Source organism: Micromys minutus, assembly GCF_963924665.1.
Source record: "Micromys minutus genome assembly, chromosome: 4".
Lineage (NCBI taxonomy): Eukaryota > Metazoa > Chordata > Mammalia > Rodentia > Muridae > Micromys > Micromys minutus.
The window spans coordinates 36,052,995-36,071,665 of NC_137973.1; the positions used below are offsets into that span (position 1 = coordinate 36,052,995).

Genomic DNA, 18,671 nt, shown 5'->3' on the forward strand with positions numbered 1-18,671 from the left:
ACAGTCTCCCAAGCCTGTCGGTCCACCCTCTCTAAACTCCAGTTTTTATGTAACAGCACGTCCAGCTTCCTGTTTTACGTATCGTTACTGCGTATATATTTTAATGCTTTCAGTGCAACGACTAGCGCTTTGGTGACTTAACATAGTGTTTGCTTTCTTCATGCTTCCAAGGGCATTGGGGAATCATACAGTTAAATACGACATGTTTCCAAGACTTTAAATCTACGATTTACTGAGTGATAATATGGGGCTCTATTTTGTTGCAGCACTCATGAAAAAATATTCATTTTCACCAAAACAGAATCAGAAGTGGTGGTACAGGAATATCATTCTAGTGTCTTGGGAAACTGAGGCAGGAGGATTGCAAGTTCAAAGCTTGCCTGAGTTACAGAGTGAGTCCAAAGCCTGCTTAGGTTATAGGCTTGGGAAATGCCATGGGATGGAGGAAGAATGGCCGATGGATAGGGTGGAGTGTCGCAGACTGCGTCTTCAGCTATGACGTTAGTCATGACGCCATTCAACACTCGGAGGCCATGTTCACTCATACAAGATGGGATTGTCACCAGTCTGTCACAAGCAGGGGATGCTCACAAGTTCCCATCCCTTCTGATGATTTATAAGCAGTTAATGGCAGTTCCTTCAGTAGTGTAGCCACTAGAAGGCAGCCATTCTCTGTAACTAGTCGTTTACCCATGTTCCGGGATGAAACCTTTGTTAAAGTCATTGGTTTACACACATGCGCGCACACTCATACACACAATTTCATACATGCATGAAGATACCACTTGAAACCAATCATTTTGTATGATTAGTATATTCTAATAAAAAGCTAATAAAAAAATAGAGCCATCCTGGGCAACTTAGTGAGATCCAGCCTCTAAATAAAAGGTCAGTCAGTACAGCTCACTGGCAGGGCGCATGCTCAGCACGTCAAAGGTTTTGGGCTCACTGGCAGGGCGCATGCTCAGCACGTCAAAGGCTCCGGGCTCAGTTCTCTACATGCAGATTTCTTCAAAACCTCCAAAGCAGTGTCTGTGCCTTTTAGAATATTACTTTGTTAAGCAAATTTGGGAAGAATGTTCAAATTTCATAAAGGATTCCCTGGAGTTGAGAAGCATTAAGAAAATGCCAAAGGAAGCCATTCATTCTAAGAACACGATCCCCAGACTGTGTAGACACGTGATGCTGTGGGGCTCCGTATTCTCTGAATGAAGGACAGCAAGGACCTCAGCGTCCCTTCTTACATGTCACTAGAGCCACCCTCTGAAATGTGCTTTGGACCATAAAGTCTTTCCGTTTGTTGCAGGTAGATGTTGCACCTTTGATCCCAGGACACAATTGCACCCCATCTTCACACAGCCAGGGATACCCAACCACCCCAGCCTGCCTGAGGTATTCTGGCCTCTCTTAGCTGTCCACTCTCTCTCCCTCACGCCTGTGTGTGGTGACGGTGTTTACGATCTGCTGTCCACTTCCTGTCTTCCCCAGTGAGTCTGTCTTGATCATTCCCGTGTTCTCAGTGCCTGGTGAGTATTTATGTGTCAACGAATGAGTGGATGGGTTGAGTTAACATCCAGACGCGAAGAACACGGAGGTGGATCCAAGCAAGGCCACAGCACAGAGCTCATTTCTGAAATGGAAACAAGGTCCAGGCTTGACGGTGGCAGAGAGGGTTTCGACTGGAGTCAGGTGACAGGTAGAGTTCCGGCTGCATTTTCCCTGAGCCTTGAGATGGCTCTCCACGTTTGAGAGAGGAACAGGAGAACAGCTCAGGAGCCTGGACCACTGGCCTCTGCTGGGAGCTGGAGTTATAAAGGCCACCAGCCACTCGTGGGCTGTCCGTCACTGTATGGGTTCTGATTCAGCCAGCTGGAGAACTCACGAGCAGCAGGCTAATGCCTGGCCTGCCCTGAGCCCATCTCCTGAGCCAGGAAGATCAGTCACCGGAGAAGCTAGATGAGAGCTGTCCCCAGGAGAGGTAGGGAAGAAGAAATGCTTGTGTGGCCTGGGGCAGGAGCTAGCTGATGGCCTGACTCATTCTCTCTGTCAGCGGTGGCCTCTCTAGCGCAGGATCCCGGCAGCTGACAGAGGAACCACCTTGAGGATGAAGTGGACCAGGAAAGGATGAAGCCAGGACTCTTGGGGACCATCTCAGGGCAGCTCGACCTGCGGATTCTTTAGGAAAAGGGCCACTCTCTGGGCCACAGCATCCAGCTCACTGGGGTTAGCTGACTGAAGGAGGTTGCTCTTTGGAACAAAATAATGCTTCAGGAAGTGCTGGCTCACACATCTGTGCAGTTTCCGGACTAGCCGCAGGAGGCCTTGGTGGAAGGCCTGCCAGTCCCTGAGGTGGGGGTATTTCTCGCAAGTCCAGAAGAGCACAGTCTATGGAAGAGAGCCGTTGAAACAAGGTGAGTTTACAGGACAGGAGGGACAAGGCGTCCCGGGGAAACTGGATTCACCAGCAACTACTGAGCCACTGCTTCACCGGGCCTGGGGCTTTCCTAGCTCACACCTCCAAGTTATTCTCTCTACCTTTCCTCTGACACCGGAGCATCCACACTCTCCTGGTGAGTCATGGAGGCCCTGTGCCTCCAGGGGAATGTGGAAGCCCCCATCTCCCAGAGCAGAGAGTTCTGCCAACACAGCAGCCTCTTCCTCTGTGCACCCACACTCTGCAGCAGTGACCTCCATCTCAGGAGGTGGCCTTTGGCCTGGTCAGAGTGACCTGCTCTCCCATGCAGGTCCAAGCACCTTTGCTTGATTCCTCTCCTCCCACACACTCCATGGTGCCTTCATCGACTCCATTGGGAGCCTTCTGACATTAATTCTGAGTGCTGCTCTCTGAGATCTCCAAGCATCAAACCGCAGGCCCCTTTCACCCTCATCCCTGCTTGCCTGCCGGTGGATTGGACAGTTGGCCCACACCCTCCCTTTCTAACCAACTCTTCTTTTGGCCACCAAGACAATGGTCTCCTCTCAACCAAGCTACCCCTCTGCACGACATGCACGACCCCCCCACCCATGCCTGCTCTGCTTTGGGGATCCCTGAGGGACCCTCTCTGGCCTCTTCTGCTCTTACCCCTCCCCCACCTAGCACTCCCTGCAGAGCTGCCTTCTCAGTAAGATGAAAGACTCACGTGGCATCTTTTCCAGCCCAGACTCTGCCTCTGACCTGCTTAGTCTTGCATATTGGCAAGTTACCTCAGTTTCAACATGCCCAGGCTGAAATCAGGACCTCTGCCACAAACCTGCTCTGCCTTAGACCTGCTTACCCAGCCAGCTGTGTCAGACACAACCTGGGGCAGCCTGCTCACTGTCACAGCCCGACCTACCCATCTTCCTGCTCATCGGTCAGACCTGCCACTCAGCTTCCCTTCCCTCCCACCATCCTCTCCACCACACTTAGGTAGAGGTCTAACCTTGTCTGTGCCTATTCCAACTACAAGCCGATCTAAAGTTCTCTGTAGACTACAACTCTTCATTGTTTCTGTTTTTGGGTTTTTGTTTGTTTGTTTGTTTGTTTGTTTTGTTTTGTTTTGGTTTTGGTTTTTGTCAAAATAACAGTTCCTCTCACTGTTGGCAAACTAAGAATACAAGATATCGTCTAACTATGTGGCCCTGGCTAGCCTGGAGCTGTGTCAACTAGACCAGTCCGTTTGTATTCACAGACATCCTCTGCTCTTGCCCCAGGTGCTGGCCATGTGAGCGTCTGGCTGAGGGTACACTCCTGAACGCACTCTCTGAGGTGTGTTCCCTGCCTCACTTGCCGGCCTTCTGAGCGACACTTGTGTCGAGAACGGTGGAGAATCAGGCTGAGTGTCACCAACACCGACACACAGGGAAAACAGGGCTCTAAGGCACAATGGAGGACTGTTCATCTGGGAAGAAAGAACTCCTGTCTTCTACGGCAATATGGAAGGACATGTGTTAAGTAGAACGGGCCAGACTCAGAAGACGGACACTGTGTTCCTCCCCACACGTGGAAAGGAAACAACGAGGTTGATCTGAATATGGCGGGATGAGCGCTGAGAATTTGGAGAGGGTTGGGATGAAGAGGGTCAGGGGGACGTGGTAAGGGAGGCTGGGGTGAAAGGGGGTGGGAAGGGGTGAAGGGGGCAGAGCAAAGGGAGCTTGGATGCGAGTGGTGGACCTTGTACACACATGCAGAGGTGTCACACCAAACCCAATTCACACGTGCAACTAAACATAGCAGCCAAAAGTAATCACTTTTAAAAGAGTGCATATTTGAAGTCCTAGATGGATGGAGAACACCTGCTGCTCATCCAAAGGACCCGAGTTCAGTCCCCAGTGCTCTGGTCTGGCAGTTCACAGTGGCCTGTAAACCAGCTCCAGGACCTGACGCCCTCTTCTGGGCCCCTAGCGCACCTGCATACACGTGACACACACTTACACAGACACATATACATAAGTAAAAATAAAATACATATTTGCGATTTTTAAAGAGTGGATAATCTCTTCAACTAAAGTGGGCCTGGGAAAACAAAGGAGGGAGGAAGAAGGGGGGAGGAGAGAGAGAGAGAGAGAGAGAGAGAGAGAGAGAGAGCAAATATGCACATACATACACACATACATTCCAAAAAAGAAAACTGACCACACCTCTCACCAGATACAATTATGGTGCCAAAACCTAAGGCCTGAAACTCTGGAGCTAGAGAAAGCATGGAGTTATCATAGGCAAAACTTTTTCAGAGAAGACCTGACAGTACAGTCAACGAAAGAGAGAGCAGGTGACTGCGAACATGGAGACACCGAACTCAGATGTGTCTGCGCCGCAGAGCCGTCACCAGGTCAGGCGGGATGGAAGGGGACGTTAGCAAGCTACACACCACTGATATTCAGAATACAGACAGAGCTCAACCGTGGGAGAACAAATAACACCTCGAAAAGCAGACAACTGAGAAGAGGTGCCATTTCTCAAAAGAAAACACGCAGATGGACAATAAGTCACAGTCTTCAGTCAAAGCCAGAGAGATGCCACCTCATTAAAGACAAAAGATGATGTAAGAGGAGGGGACGGTAAGGACAGAGGCAATCCTGCAGGGCTGGCGAGAATATAAATCGGTGTAGCTCTGTGGAAAACAGATCAGAGGGTCCTACAAAATAAAAAAGTTGGCTATGCATACCAAGGGAATGAAATTAGAACACTAAAGAGACCCCTACACTCTATGGCTACTGCGGTATTATTCACAATAGCCAAGAAAGAAAAAAAAAGACCAACCTTGGTGTCCATCAACAAAAGAATAAAGAAAGCATGGTTTGTCTATACTGAGGAATACCGCTCATTCATGAAAATGGGTGGAGTCCCACTATGTGTCAAAGGCTCCAGACACACAGACGAGACAGACATCCGAGACAGACATCCGAGAGAGGAATGCTCATCATCTGACTTGACAGGGGGGATATTCTGTGTCTCCACTCTTACTCTACACCTCACAAATATGGGCTACAACATGTTAATTTGTTCAATAAATCATTCCTAGTGTTACATCAGAAGAAAGGGAGGCGGGACCAGGCTGAGGAGGTCAGGAAGGCAGAAAAGAAGACCTAGTTTCTATGATGCACAGTTGGGGCTTATGTCTCCATGAGCAGAGATGCTTGCAGTGTGGAAATCTGAATTTCCGTGGCTCCATCCTGATCCCATCGCATACCGGGACCCACCTAGAGACAGTTGCCCCAACTCCCCCCACCACGCCCGTGCTCACCTGCAGGTGGTGGGTGGTGATGACTGGCCTCCTCCCTGGACACCACACATCCTCCTTCAGCTGCCTCAGGATCTGAAAGCACTGCCTGCGGCAGCCTCCATCTTCATCTAGCTGCTCAAACAACACCTGCTCTGCCTGGGAGAAACTCAGCTGCCAGTGGTAGATGGACTGGGCTACCAGGTTGAACCCAAATGACTGAGAACAAAACAGGAGTGGGGAAAATGAGAAGCATGAAGCTGGCTAACGTGGAGAGCAGCTCATACCCCCAACTTGTGGTATGTCCATACAATGGAATATTACTCAGCCAATAAAAAAAAAAAATCAAGTCCAGTCATTCACAGAGACATGGATGGGACTGGAGTATAATATGCAAAGTGCAATAAGCTAGCAAAAGACAAACAGCTAGAAAACAAAAAGCTAGAAAAATTGACTATTCTCACTCACACGTGGATGTCAAAACATGGAGGCCTAAAGGCATCATGGGAGAACACAAAGCATCTTGGTACACTCAGGGAGCAGGGCTGACTCAGACCCCTTTCTGGCAGTTGTTTCTACCCATGTCAGAGCCCTTGAGGACTTAACAGCCTTTGCCTATGGTTTTCTAATAAGAAACCTGCATTTCTGACAAGCTCACCCTCAGTGCTGCTGTGGTGGGAGGGGGCTGCATGCATTGGAACAGCAGCTCCAAGGAACTCCCTGCTTCCCTAGGAAGCTGTTACAGGGTCAGTAATGTGATCAGCAAAGCTGACAGCACTCTACTGAACCCCCTGCCTGCTCACCCGTACCTTGATGCACTCCACTCTCTCTGGGGAAGGCCACCTCTTCAGACACCGAGGCCACTGGGCTTTCTCAGGCCAAGTGGTGGGGATCTCCACGGTGGGGGCCAGCTCCAGCTCCACCTGGCCTGTGGACGTTTCCACGGCAACCCAAACAGTAGTGCGTTTTTCTAGCACAGTGACTTTGCCTGATGGGAAAGAATGGGAGGGACACTTGAGCAGGGAAAGCCTTGCTCTACATGCACAACAGGGCAGGAAGCATCGAGCAAATGCAATGGGAGGTGTCAGTGTGGCTGTCACAGTGACGCCAGTCAGCCAAGGTCGGTCACAGTGTTACAAGGAAGGCTCAGGGCTGGCGGGTCTTTGCGTGTCCTCCCCACTCTCCAAAGCTTTGAAGCACATGAAGATGCAGGATCCTGCAGATGTGTGTGGCTCCAGCGCTTGACCCTCAGCCGGGTACAGAAAAGGACTCTTTCTCTTTCTTTCTCCTCCCTCCCTCCCTCCCTTTCCTTCCTTCTTTTTTATTTATTTATTTTTATTTTATTTTAACAAGGGCTCTGGTATCCCAGGCTGGCCTTGAACTTTCTATGCAGTGAACAGATGGTCTTGAATTTCTGACCCGCCCCCCCGCCTCCCAGAGTGCAGTGGTCAAAGGTGTACCAACATGTCACATGTATGCAGTGCGGGGATCGAGTTCCAGGTCTTGTCCATGCCAGGCAAATATTCTACCAACTAAGATATGCACCAGCCCAGTCTCAGTTCGCCACAGAATTAAATAATCCACACGTACCTTCTATAACACCTGTGAGATATGACACGATGGAGACTTTGAAACTATTCTGTTCAGTCAAGCAAACATCTACAAATGTGTCATCCGACACAGTTCTGTAGTCTGTGTAAGTAAGATTTGTGTGTGTGTGTGTGTGTGTGTCTCACTTGGTAGAGGCTGCATACAGTTTACTAGGCAAAGGTGCCATCATTATCTGGACCAATTTTCTGATAGTCGATCAGTATCTTTTTCGCCAGTTGGTCACTATTTCCAAACCTAGAGCAGAGGATAGTCTTGGACGTATTTCTTTGTGTGTTTGCAAAAGCTTATTTGTTAAATGGCCAAGTAAGCACTTCATAAAAATAAATAATGGATAAATGGCCCTTTAAAAATAAAATGCTCTCAAATTTCCTGTTCCCAAGAACAACATGAAAATGCCTGTTTCACCCAACCCACCCATACCCAGCAGGAGCTGGTACTCAGGCATTTTTAGTGTTTCTGTTGTTGCTGGGATTCTTTGTCATTGTTGTTTTCTTTTAGGCTTATTTTTAATTATATATGATGTGTGTATTATGTACACACACACACACACACACACATACACACACACACACACACACACACACACACACAGGTATCATGGAGACCAGCAGAGGGCATCATCCCCTGGAGCTGGAGTTACAAAGGGTTGTGAGTCACTGGGGGTGGAAGCTGGGAACCGAACTCGGGTCTTTTGCAAGTGCAGCTGCTGCTCTTCACCACTGTGGATCTCTCTGCCCTCAATTACATAATTTTAAAAGACAGGTCCTCACTATGTAACCCAGATGGCTTCAAACTTGCAGTAATCCTCCTGCCTCAGCCTTCCCAGTGCTGGGATTGTAGGCATGTACCAGCCACCATGCCTGGCAATCTGCTAGAATGTTTAACACTTTTTCCCTTTAGCTATTTATATTCTTCCCCCATAGTTCCTGTGTTTGTGCTGTTGGTCTTTCCTTCCTTTCTGATGTCTGTTTGTTTTCCTTTGTCATTATTTCATGTTGACCAGCTCCTCTTCCCGACTGGTTTATAACTACTTTCATAATTAAGGAACTCAGTCCGTTTTTCCCACAGTATGCACGTGTGCTTATGTGTGTGCATCTGTGTGTACACATGTCACCTTATATTGTGGCTTCAGTGTTTGCAGTTGTCGAGGTCAGTGTGTCCTCAGGATGAAGGGCTTCTGCCTCGGTAGCTTGGTGCTTTCTAAGCGTTTGGTCTCCACACCCCGTGTGCGGTTGGCATTGCTCAGAAATGTGCTGATGACCAAGGTGTGGGGTGGGGGTGAGTAATCTGCTGCTTTCGGTGAGTATGACGAGGTTGGGGATGAGCACCAAACCCACAGCCTGAGGTTTGCTTGTCAGGGCAGTAATTTCTAAGCCACACAAGTTGCTGAGAATGAATCCCTGTCCCGGGGATTTCATTAACAGACCAGTGCCCCCTCCCCCTCCCCATGGCCACAATGCAAAAGGTGACTGGCTGTAGCCCCCCCATTCCCTTGATTGGCTCACCTGAGAGGTGACAGGTTCTCACTGCATTTTCCACCAGCGTCCGGAACACCTGGAGGACTTTGGCTGGCACGATGTCCCCCTTGATGTTCACATCTGCCTTGTGCCATTGCCACAGGGTCTTCATGAACATCTCGGTCTCCAGCCACTGCTGCAGGCCTTCGGGGTCCCGCAAAGGGCAGGTGAGCTTGGTGCCCTGCAAGTTGTAGTACCGCCAGCGCTGCGTCCCGGTCCCCTTGTACCCTGCAAGACCTTTCAGTGGGACTGTGACGTGGAAGAGGCTGGGGGCCAAAACCTGAGGTCAGAAAAAGAGAGGAGCTGAGCTCACACACCGGGGGAGGTGACCAGCAGAGGGGTGCAGACCTGTCCAGTCAGGCAGCTCAAGTGACATTTGATGAGGTGCACAGAAAACACCTGGGGATTGCTGAGAAGTACACCTTTGCCTTTGCCTTTGTTTGTTTGTTTGTTTGTTTTGTTTTGCCACTAACCCACCTGGGGCTGTGGCAGACAGCGTGACTTGACTCAAGGAGTTCTGGGGTTTTCGAGGCCACAAGTTGAGCATAAAGAAAACCCAGAACTTTGGAGGGAACCCGAAGTTCAGGAGAGAAGGAAGGAAAGCGGAAACAAACCCTCCGAGTCTCACACGCAACCCAAATCTCTGGCTGTGCCCATCCCTTCTGAAGTTGCACCAGCAGGTAACTTGGATGCCACTTTCCCTGGTGTGGTGAGGGACTAAAGCTCAGAGGGGCGACAGACCACCTGGGGAGACCGACAGCAAATGGCAGAGCAGAAACTTTGAGTTCTTGGGGCAGTTTGTTCAGTGGTTCTAGCGTTGGGATAGCTGACTATCTGTCATTAAGAAGACTGTGACGGGACATTAAAGTGTCATGCTTTCTTTCTGCCTGTCACAATGACCCAGGGTCAGTGTGAATGACTAACCCTTACGGAATCCAAGGTGAGATGAAAGTCTGTCTGTCTGGACAATGTGAGCCATTGAGATGATTCTGTGTTCGGTGGGAAGATGGATGGGAATCCGCCCACTCCCACCCTCCAGAAACCAGTGAAGCAGTCCAGGAAGAAAGCAGGCAGGTCAATGCAGAGGACACTGGAAACTGGGTGACCGTGCAGATGTTTCCGAGGGACCCTAAATTCTGTGCCCAGGCAGCTCACTGGCAGCCTCTTTGTTCACCCAGCTACATCTTCTATGAGGAAAGTCATAGAAAGTCCAACCGTAGCGAGCTTTGGTCCCTGGTCTGGGCAGTGACCAACTCATCGGCAACTGATCCTGTCTTGCTTTCTTTCAGAGAGCATTTGGTGCTTTAAGATACAGGGTGACTTCTGGTGTTCAGAGGCTGAATTAAACAGGGAGGTCAGACACCTGAACTACAAAAGCATAGTGTTCACTCGATTTGAATCCCTTGCACATAAGTTCAAGGGCACAACTGTGCGGCTGGACAGGCAGTTTTGCCAATACGGTGCTTGTCCTGTGGGCATGAGCACCTAAGTGCCAACCCCAGCACCACTAAGTCAGGTGTGGAGCTGCGTGCCCAGCCTCACAGCACCGCGGAGGCAGAAACAGGCAGGTCTCTAGGACCTGTTGACCTATAGCCACTATAAATGAATCAGGGGCACCAGGTTCAGTGAGAGACAGTCTCAAACTGTAAAATCAAGAGCCACGAGGGAAGGCAGCCGATGCTGACTTCTACAGCTTCCACAGGTATATCCACAAACATGGAACACACAGCTGAACAGGCGCATCCACATCCACCCAACACCCACATTCCCCCTACAACAACCTCAGATAAAGACTCAAACCACTGCACTGCCAGGCACACACATGCTGCTCAGAAAATACTTACCCAATTTAGTCCAAAATAAAATTAAAGGCATTTTTATGTGTCTTTTGTTCTGGTTTTTTTAAACAGGGTCTCCCATATCCCAGGCTGGTGTCAAATTTGATATAGATATTCCCTCAGAGCTCAGAGCCCCAGTTCATGGCACTATTTGGGGAGGTAGTGTGGCCTTGCTGGAGGAAGTATGCAACTGGAGTGGGGAAGGGTGTGGGGTGGACTCTGAGAGTTCAGAACCTGGCTCCACTTCCAATTCCCTCTGTTTCATATTTGTGATTGAAGATACACTGTGTGCTGCCATGCGTCACCTACTATGTGCTCCCACTGTGTGCTGCCATGCCTCACCTACTATGTGCTCCCACTGTGTGCTGCCATGCGTCACCTACTATGTGCTCCCACTGCCTCACCCACTGTGTGCTGCCATGCCTCAGCCACCATAATAAGGTCAAAGGAATTATTTCTTCCATAGGTGTCTTTGGGCACAGTATTTCATTACAGCAACAATAAAGGAAAACAACACACTAAAACAGATGTCAAGGCTGACCAAGCATCCCATCGTCCAGTGCTGGGTGTGCTGGGGATCGAACCCAGGGCTCCGAGCGTGCCAGTCAAGCACCTTACCAACAACTACATCTGCAATCCCATTTCAAAGCTCAATATCCAGGACATAATGTTAGTTAACACTGGATATATTTTGTCCGTCTCACTAGGACCATATAAGGGGACGGTTTTGGCCCAGTGTTGTGCTCTCTAGTCCTGGGCTGCATTTGCCTGGTCGAGGCTGTCCTGGGAAGGAAGACATGGGCAAGCGTTCTGAAATGACAGGATCAATGCCAGCCTTACAATCTTCACCCTAGAGTCAGGTTCCTGAAATCTGATTCTGCCTCAAAACCCACAAGTCGTAGAACCTTGCGAGTGGGCCTTGTGTCCACCACCCTGAGAGGCACAGGGCCAGTCACAGTTCCTGGTGCCAAGCTCTTTCTTCATAGGCTGGATGTGTACGTGCTGGTCCTTAAAACCAAGGATCTTACAGACTGGAAGGGAAAGGCCTAAAACTAAGGCAAGGTGAGAGGGGTTTGTATGCGGAGTAATGAGGATCCAGGGGCACACAGAGCCTCCCTTCCTGTTTCTCAGTGGAGTGAGAGGCTGTCCTGCTGACAGGCTGAGTGTCTTAGGGTCTGAGTTAGATCCGCTGATGACTGTCATGCACTGGCTTTTGGTGAGACTCAGTGGGATCCCTCAGCAAGGAGGGGCTACGGGGGCTACAGTGCATTCCTATAGTTCCTCAGAGCTGCCTCAGAGCCTTCCTGCCCCCTCATCACCTGTTCCCTAGTCTATCACCTTCAAAGGCTTCCCCATGAGTTAGTTCCCTCACCTCCCTCTGCCTAGTTTCTCATCCACTCGGTTGTGTTTAATGAGTGAGCAGGTGCTTACATGAGCTTGGACCACAAGGCAGCACGCTTCGCCATCAGTCTTTGGAGTGAGATCTGGCTGTGAGGCCAAATAGGACTCAGTCAAGCCCTTTGGCTTCCTCCACCCTAGCACCTGTGATCTAGGAGTGTGTGGACTCTCACACGGGAAACGTCATGTTTCATGTGTGTAAGCTGTGCCTGGAGCAGCTATGGAAACCTGGGGCAGTACTATGTTCTCAGTGGCCTAAGCACCTCTCATACATGGAGTGCCTCCTGTCCAAGGATTTGGGTGTGTCCTGGAGCTCCTCAGACAGGGAGAGCTCTGCTTACCTTAATGTGGTCATTGTATGTGTCAGAGACAGGAACGGCTTCGAAGCGACTGTCCTGGTGGCTGATTTCTGCAGTCAGAAGGTGGATGGTTTTCTGCACCTCCTCCACAGTCTGAGAGATCTGCTGTCGCCTCAGGTCCATCTGGGTGTGAGGAGATCAGAAAAACAGTTAAAGAGCCTGAGGAGGCACCAGCACACAGGTGACAAAGCAAAGGCACAGTACTGCCTGACCCAAGTTCAGGGCAAAAGTCTCGCCGCCCAGGACTCCAAAGGAGTTGAGCTGCTTAGGCCTGACAGTGACCAACATGACGCTTGCTTTCTTCTGAAGCAGGTGCCGTTGCTCAATATTTATCCAGGACTTATTCCTGGGCAGTCATGAGAACAAAGGATCACCACTTCTCAAGAAGCTGGACCACAGAAGCAAACAGATTAGATAAAACCAGCAAGGCCAGCGGCCGGTTGTCTCAACTGACACACTGGCTTAGGCATGTTTAAACGTAGAAGAGGCTGTCCACTAAAGAGGGATTTCCCAGGAGGAAGGTTCATGCAAATCTCCAGGTACTCACCCCCACATCACTTCAGAGGGAAAGAAGAGGGGGAGAGACAGGGAACCGAGAAGGGATGCCGGGAACTGGAGAGATTTCCTGCCTGGTGTCTATTTTCTTCACAGGGTAGGAGCCAAAGCAATGTGGGAACAGGAAGCTGGAGAGGTGGTACTTCCCAGGGGATGAGGGATGGCTTGGGTCCATGTGTAAAGATGGCCAGGTTGTGGGCTATGAGTGGACTCAGTTGTAAGATAGAGAGGATCATCTCTTAACCCGCTGCATTAGGCTGGGGTTGTAAGTTTGGGGTGTACTAGGCAAGACTAGAAGGGGTGGAAGCTTTTTAGTCACTGGGAAGGGAAGGCATATATTCAGGCTGCTAGATTACAGAGCACTGAACAGGGTCAAATCTGCTAAATGAGTGTGGTGGGGGAAAATGATGTAGGATCATTACAAGTAATGTAATACAAAAGCCACGTGAGATGTTCTGACTACGTGGAACACTGCAGTCAGAGTGGCTGACACTGGGGATCAAGGTTAATAATCCCAAACTCCCCAAATCTTTAAGTTTATGGATATAATTCCACAGAACCTGAATGTGAGAAAAATCAATGACCCCCCCCCCCCCCCCCACACACACACAAAAGGCAAGTGTCTAGGTTGCTCTCCATTGCTATGGTGAAAAGTGTATGATTTGGCTTACGCATTCCAATCGTATTCTAACAGCAGGGAAGACAAGGCAGACACTCAAGCAGAGCAGGACCGTGGACACAGAGACTCAAGCAGAACTACAGAGGAAAGCTGTTTATTGCCTTGCTCTCCATGGCTTGCTCAGCCATCTTGGACACAACCTGCCACCTGCCCAGAGGTGGCACTGATCACTGTGGGCTGCCCCCTCACACACCAATCATCAACCAAGAAAGTGACACCACAGACTTGCCTGCAAGCTTGTCTGATGGAGGCATTTTCTCAATGTTCCCTCTTCAAAATGATTCTAGCTAGGTGGGGCTAGCTGATTCAAGGCTAGCCTGGTCTAAAGACTGACTTCCAGAGCAGCCAGGGGTACACAGAAAAACCCTGTCTCAAAGACAACACCAAAACAGCAGCAAAGACAAAAAAAAAAAAGGACTCGAACTTTTGTTTTGAAAAAACAAAAACAAACCAAAAACCCGGCATGCTAAGGGAAGATCCATTATGGTAGTGGTATTACCAAGAAGGAACGGGAGCAAAGTACCCAGGGGAACAGCCCTCCTCGGGGAAAAATTCATTATGAACTTGGCCACAGACTGGGCAGTGACTGGGCAGAACAAGACTGAACGCGTCCTGGATGGTGCCTATAACCACCCTCATTACCTGGGTGCTCATCACCCTGCTGTGTTCTGATCTGCAGACGTGAAAGTCAGAATAGAGGACTCGGTTGTCTAGAAGGCAAGACTACAGATTTTTCTCCGCCACTTCTTATACTTAGGTGCCTTAAACTTAGCATCTTAGAATTATCCCAACCTCAGAAATCATCTGATCTGGTGTCACCGACTAGAGAGTACCAGAGTAGCAGGTGGCTCTCTTACTTCACCCTGGCAAGTAGAAGAAGTAGACCAAATGCATGGGATTTCCCGATAGCATTTTCAGCACTGCCTGCCACACCCTCCATGACAGTGCTGTGGGTACAATGGGCCTCTGATATTCTTCCTGACCTAGAGAAGGCCTCAGCCTGCAGTTAGGGCTCATGAAACAAGTCTAGAACTGCTGGTTTGTGGGTACTGACTCTTCTTGCAGGCCACAAGCACATAAATGTAACCCGGCAGGGGCCAGGCAGTGATGTGGGCATAGACCAGAGTCCCAGACGTGTCTGTCCCTGTGGTGCCTTGGCTGCTGAAGCACGGTTCAGCAAATTCACACTAGGTGATGCTTGGCCCAGTCCCCTCACACCACTGGGCATGCGTGCAGTGTCAGGTTCTCACTAGGACAGGAACATCACCGAGCCATCTATGGAACCCAGATGATTTGTGCTGGGGTTCCCGGACCTGTGGCAGGCTGTAACCCCAGCCTGGACCCTGGCACTCCCCTGGGCCATTGCCTTCGCTTGTCTTGACTGAACCCAGAGAGAGAACAGGAGGATTAAGATTGGACTTCTGGGTGAGGGAATGAGATAAGGCCTCAGGGAGACATCAGGGAGTGATTGGTGAAAGAGGGCTGTTTTGCCACAGTGCAGGCCCCTCCAAGACCAATTCAGAATTCCCCCCCCCTTCAAATGATTTCTCAGATGTCAATGAGCCAGCAACACAGACTCCTCATCAAAATGTATTTCAGGTAAAGAAAAGCTTGAAAATAAATATAAGAGGGAAATGAAGAAATGGATGTAAAACAAAATTCAATCTGAGCTTGATCTTGGGGGCCTAACCAGGTTCACCTACCTTGCTGATAAAATCTACAGACCAAAAGGGGTTCTTTTTCTCTTTTCAAAGGCTACATTTGTGGGTGTGGCAGAGTCTAGGAAGAACCAAGCCATACTGAATCAACCAGGTACAAAAGGCTGGATGCTCCAAGGTCACGCAGAGCAGCAGATGATACCTTCCCACCACAGTTTGCCCAGGGCCTCGTCTCTCCAGGTGTGTCTACGTGCCTGAACTCACGGCTCTGTCTCATCCCAGGCTCCCTCCCTCCTTCTCAGCCTCTGGCTTATTGTTGACCCACAAGTCATTTGTTACTATTAATAGTTCAGGTTTGTGAATAATTTACTGTTTCAAATATAAAGTATTGGGAATTCAAGACTGTTCCCTGTAAGGACGCCATGCTGACTCATGGTGTTATAACCCCGTTCCTGGAACTCCGTGGAAGGGCACTTAAGTAGCGTTCGGGAAAAGCTGTTCTGGGGCCTGGCTGCATCCAGAACAGGTGGTCTGCATGCATGAGCATCAGCCAGGTGGAGGACAGGGAGGAAAAGATGGCCGAGAACTTCCTCCCAGACAACAGAAAGTTAGGCTGTTAGTCTTGGAACTGCTTGGGCCCAATAACTGGTTACACAGAACAAACAGGCACCTTCCCTGTCCTTGAGAGCTTTCTCTTTAAAGAGAGAAAGACATACATTTAATGACAGATGCAGAGGAGACAGTGGGCCTTTCTCTCTGCTAAAACTAACTCTGTGAAGAATGCCTCAACCACCTGGCATTTGTTCTCTGAATACACCAGCAGCGCCACCACCACCAGCAGCACCACCACCAGCAGCGCCACCACCAGCAGCACCACCATCAGCACCACCACCATCAGCACCACCACCATCAGCACCGCCACCATCAGCACCGCCACCATCAGCACCGCCACCATCAGCACCGCCACCATCAGCAGCACCACCATCAGCAGCACCAGCAGCAGCAGCACCAGCAGCAGCAGCAGCACCACCACCACCACCATCAGCACCACCACCATCAGCAGCACCACCATCAGCAGCAGCAGCAGCACTGTGGAGCCTAGATTCCTATACAGACACCTTAGTATTTTGAAATGTCTGTGAGAGAAAACTTTAGAAAATGCTCTAGAGACCAAACAGACCATGAATCCAGGTTGGATCCCACGTCGGGATACCATTTATGATTTCTGCCATCGAGAATGCCCAGAGACAGAGGTTCAGAGGACTGGGCAGGTGAAATCTCTTGAATGCCAAGCTACAAAAATCAGGATGTTGCTGGTTTTCTGGAAAACATGGGACCCCAGGAAGATGCCAGTCCACACTGCCTCTGTGCTGGGGAACCTCTTTGCTGGTGATTGTTTTTGGTACAGGTAGATTTTCCTTATTCTCGCTTGATGTTTAAAAAGTGCACTCATGTCTCACCGTGATAATAATCTTTCTTTTGTTTATATATAAAGGCACAAAAGCCAGAGACCAGTCTCCCACCTCTCAGTTTAAACCTCTTTGTTTAAACATTAACAATGTACCTTAGAAGCTTCATGTGTAAGTGAAATAATGGAACAGATTAAATTAAATAATATTTAAGGTCCCTAGAAAGTCTAACATCAAAAGAGTTTAAAAATGACAGTAGCCTTTTTCTTTCTCCTATCCCCATTTCCCCCATTCTGTCTGTCTGTCTGTCTATTTATCTGTCTGTCTATATTTCTTCTTTTGTCTTGAGACGAGGTCTCACTATAATAGTCCAGGCTAGTCAGGAAACCACTTGATAGATCAGGCTGGCCCTTGAACTAACAGAGCTCTACCTTTCTCTGCCTTTTCAGTGTTGGGACTGAAGGTGGGTACCACCACGCCCAACTTACAAATGAAATAATATTTTTTATAAAGATTTTTTTTTAAAGTTACATGTATAAGTGTTTTGCCTGAATGCATGTCCATGTACCACAAGTGTGCCTGGTATACATGGAGACAGAAGAGGGTATTAGATCCCCTAGAACTGGAATTACAGATGGTTGTGAGCCACCATGTGGATGCTGGGAGTCAAACTTGGGTCTTCTAGAAGAACGGTTAATGCTCTTAATTGCTGAGCCATCTCTCTAGTCTCCAAACAATATTTTAAAACCATCATCAGTTTTGTAGCTTAAAAAAATTTTTTTTTGTCTTAAGTTTTTTGGTTTGGGGGTGTTTGTTTGCTTTTTGAGGCAAGGACTCATGTAGTCCAAAATACTCTCAACTTCTGATCCCCATGCCTGCCATTGTGCCCGACCAGCCATTTCCCGGTGACCCCATTCAGATTCTCGCTTTATGGAGAGAGGTCTGAGGCTCAGGTAATTAACTGGCCGCTTGAACCTCAGACACAAGACCCAACACAGTGAACCTCCTGTGTCTCCAGGAGCAGGGGATTCCTTCTGATCAATGTCCATGGGGTAGAGGATGAGAGGGTGTGCCCAGGAGCGGCCAGCGCTGCCTCACCTTACTCAGCAGGCAATGGTCTAAGTCTCCCTCGGGATGAGACTTCGTGGCTTCTTGGTCAATCCCCAGGATAGCGGCGACCTTCTGCTTCTTCTCCCGATGAAGCACCAACCTAGTGGGCAGCTTTCCCAGCAGCGTTACTCTCTGGATGAAACTTCTCTGCAGCTGAGAACACGGACCGGGGACTTGGCTTCTTCTCGCCTGCTCACTGCAGTTTTCCTTTCCAACATGGGAGAAGTCGGCTGCCATCTTTCAGGAAACTATAGGAAGATTACAAAGGAGATGTGATGAAAATGAATTGGAGCCTATCCTGTTTTGTTTTGTTTTTCTTTATCCTGTTGTCCTGACACCAGGTGCACCCTGGTGCCGGGTATCTTTAGATCTCCTCCTTGTCCTTATCTTGTTGACAGTAAATATCCCTTGCCCTCCACTCCTGAAAATTCTGCAATTGATTTACTTCCTTACCATAAACAAATAAGAAATTGCAAACAAGTCACCTGGTTTCTCATCATGCCCGGCACACGCCTTGTCAATCAGATGAGGGCCAGGGCTGCCATTTAGAAAATCGTGAGCTCAGAGACACTTGAGTATACAGAGGCAAGCTCACATGCTCACACACACACACACACACACACACACACACACACACACACACACACACAGAGAGAGAGAGAGAGAGAGAGAGAGAGAGAGAGAGATTTACTTACAAACAGGCAGACAGACACAGGTAGAAAAAGTAGGGCAGAGAGTCCTGCCTCTCACCTGCTGACCTTAGACTGTGATCTTCTATTCCCACTTGAAAACGCTGGCATTCAAAATATACTCGGCACAAACGGGCCCCTTAAGA

At 49.2% G+C, this 18,671-nt stretch overlaps 1 protein-coding gene across 1 annotated transcript; it reads right to left on the minus strand.

Moving 5' to 3' along the window:
* Positions 1 to 2,151: 2,151 nt before the first annotated feature.
* Positions 2,152 to 18,073, minus strand: MAB21L3 (mab-21 like 3; the record flags this gene model as incomplete). Its single annotated transcript, XM_080916419.1, has 6 exons — positions 2,152 to 2,385; positions 5,727 to 5,921; positions 6,512 to 6,690; positions 8,819 to 9,110; positions 12,408 to 12,548; positions 17,825 to 18,073. The coding sequence occupies 6 exons, from the start codon at positions 18,071 to 18,073 to the stop codon at positions 2,152 to 2,154; spliced, it is 1,290 nt and encodes a 429-aa protein (XP_080772545.1).
* Between the last annotated feature and the right edge of the window lie 598 nt (positions 18,074 to 18,671).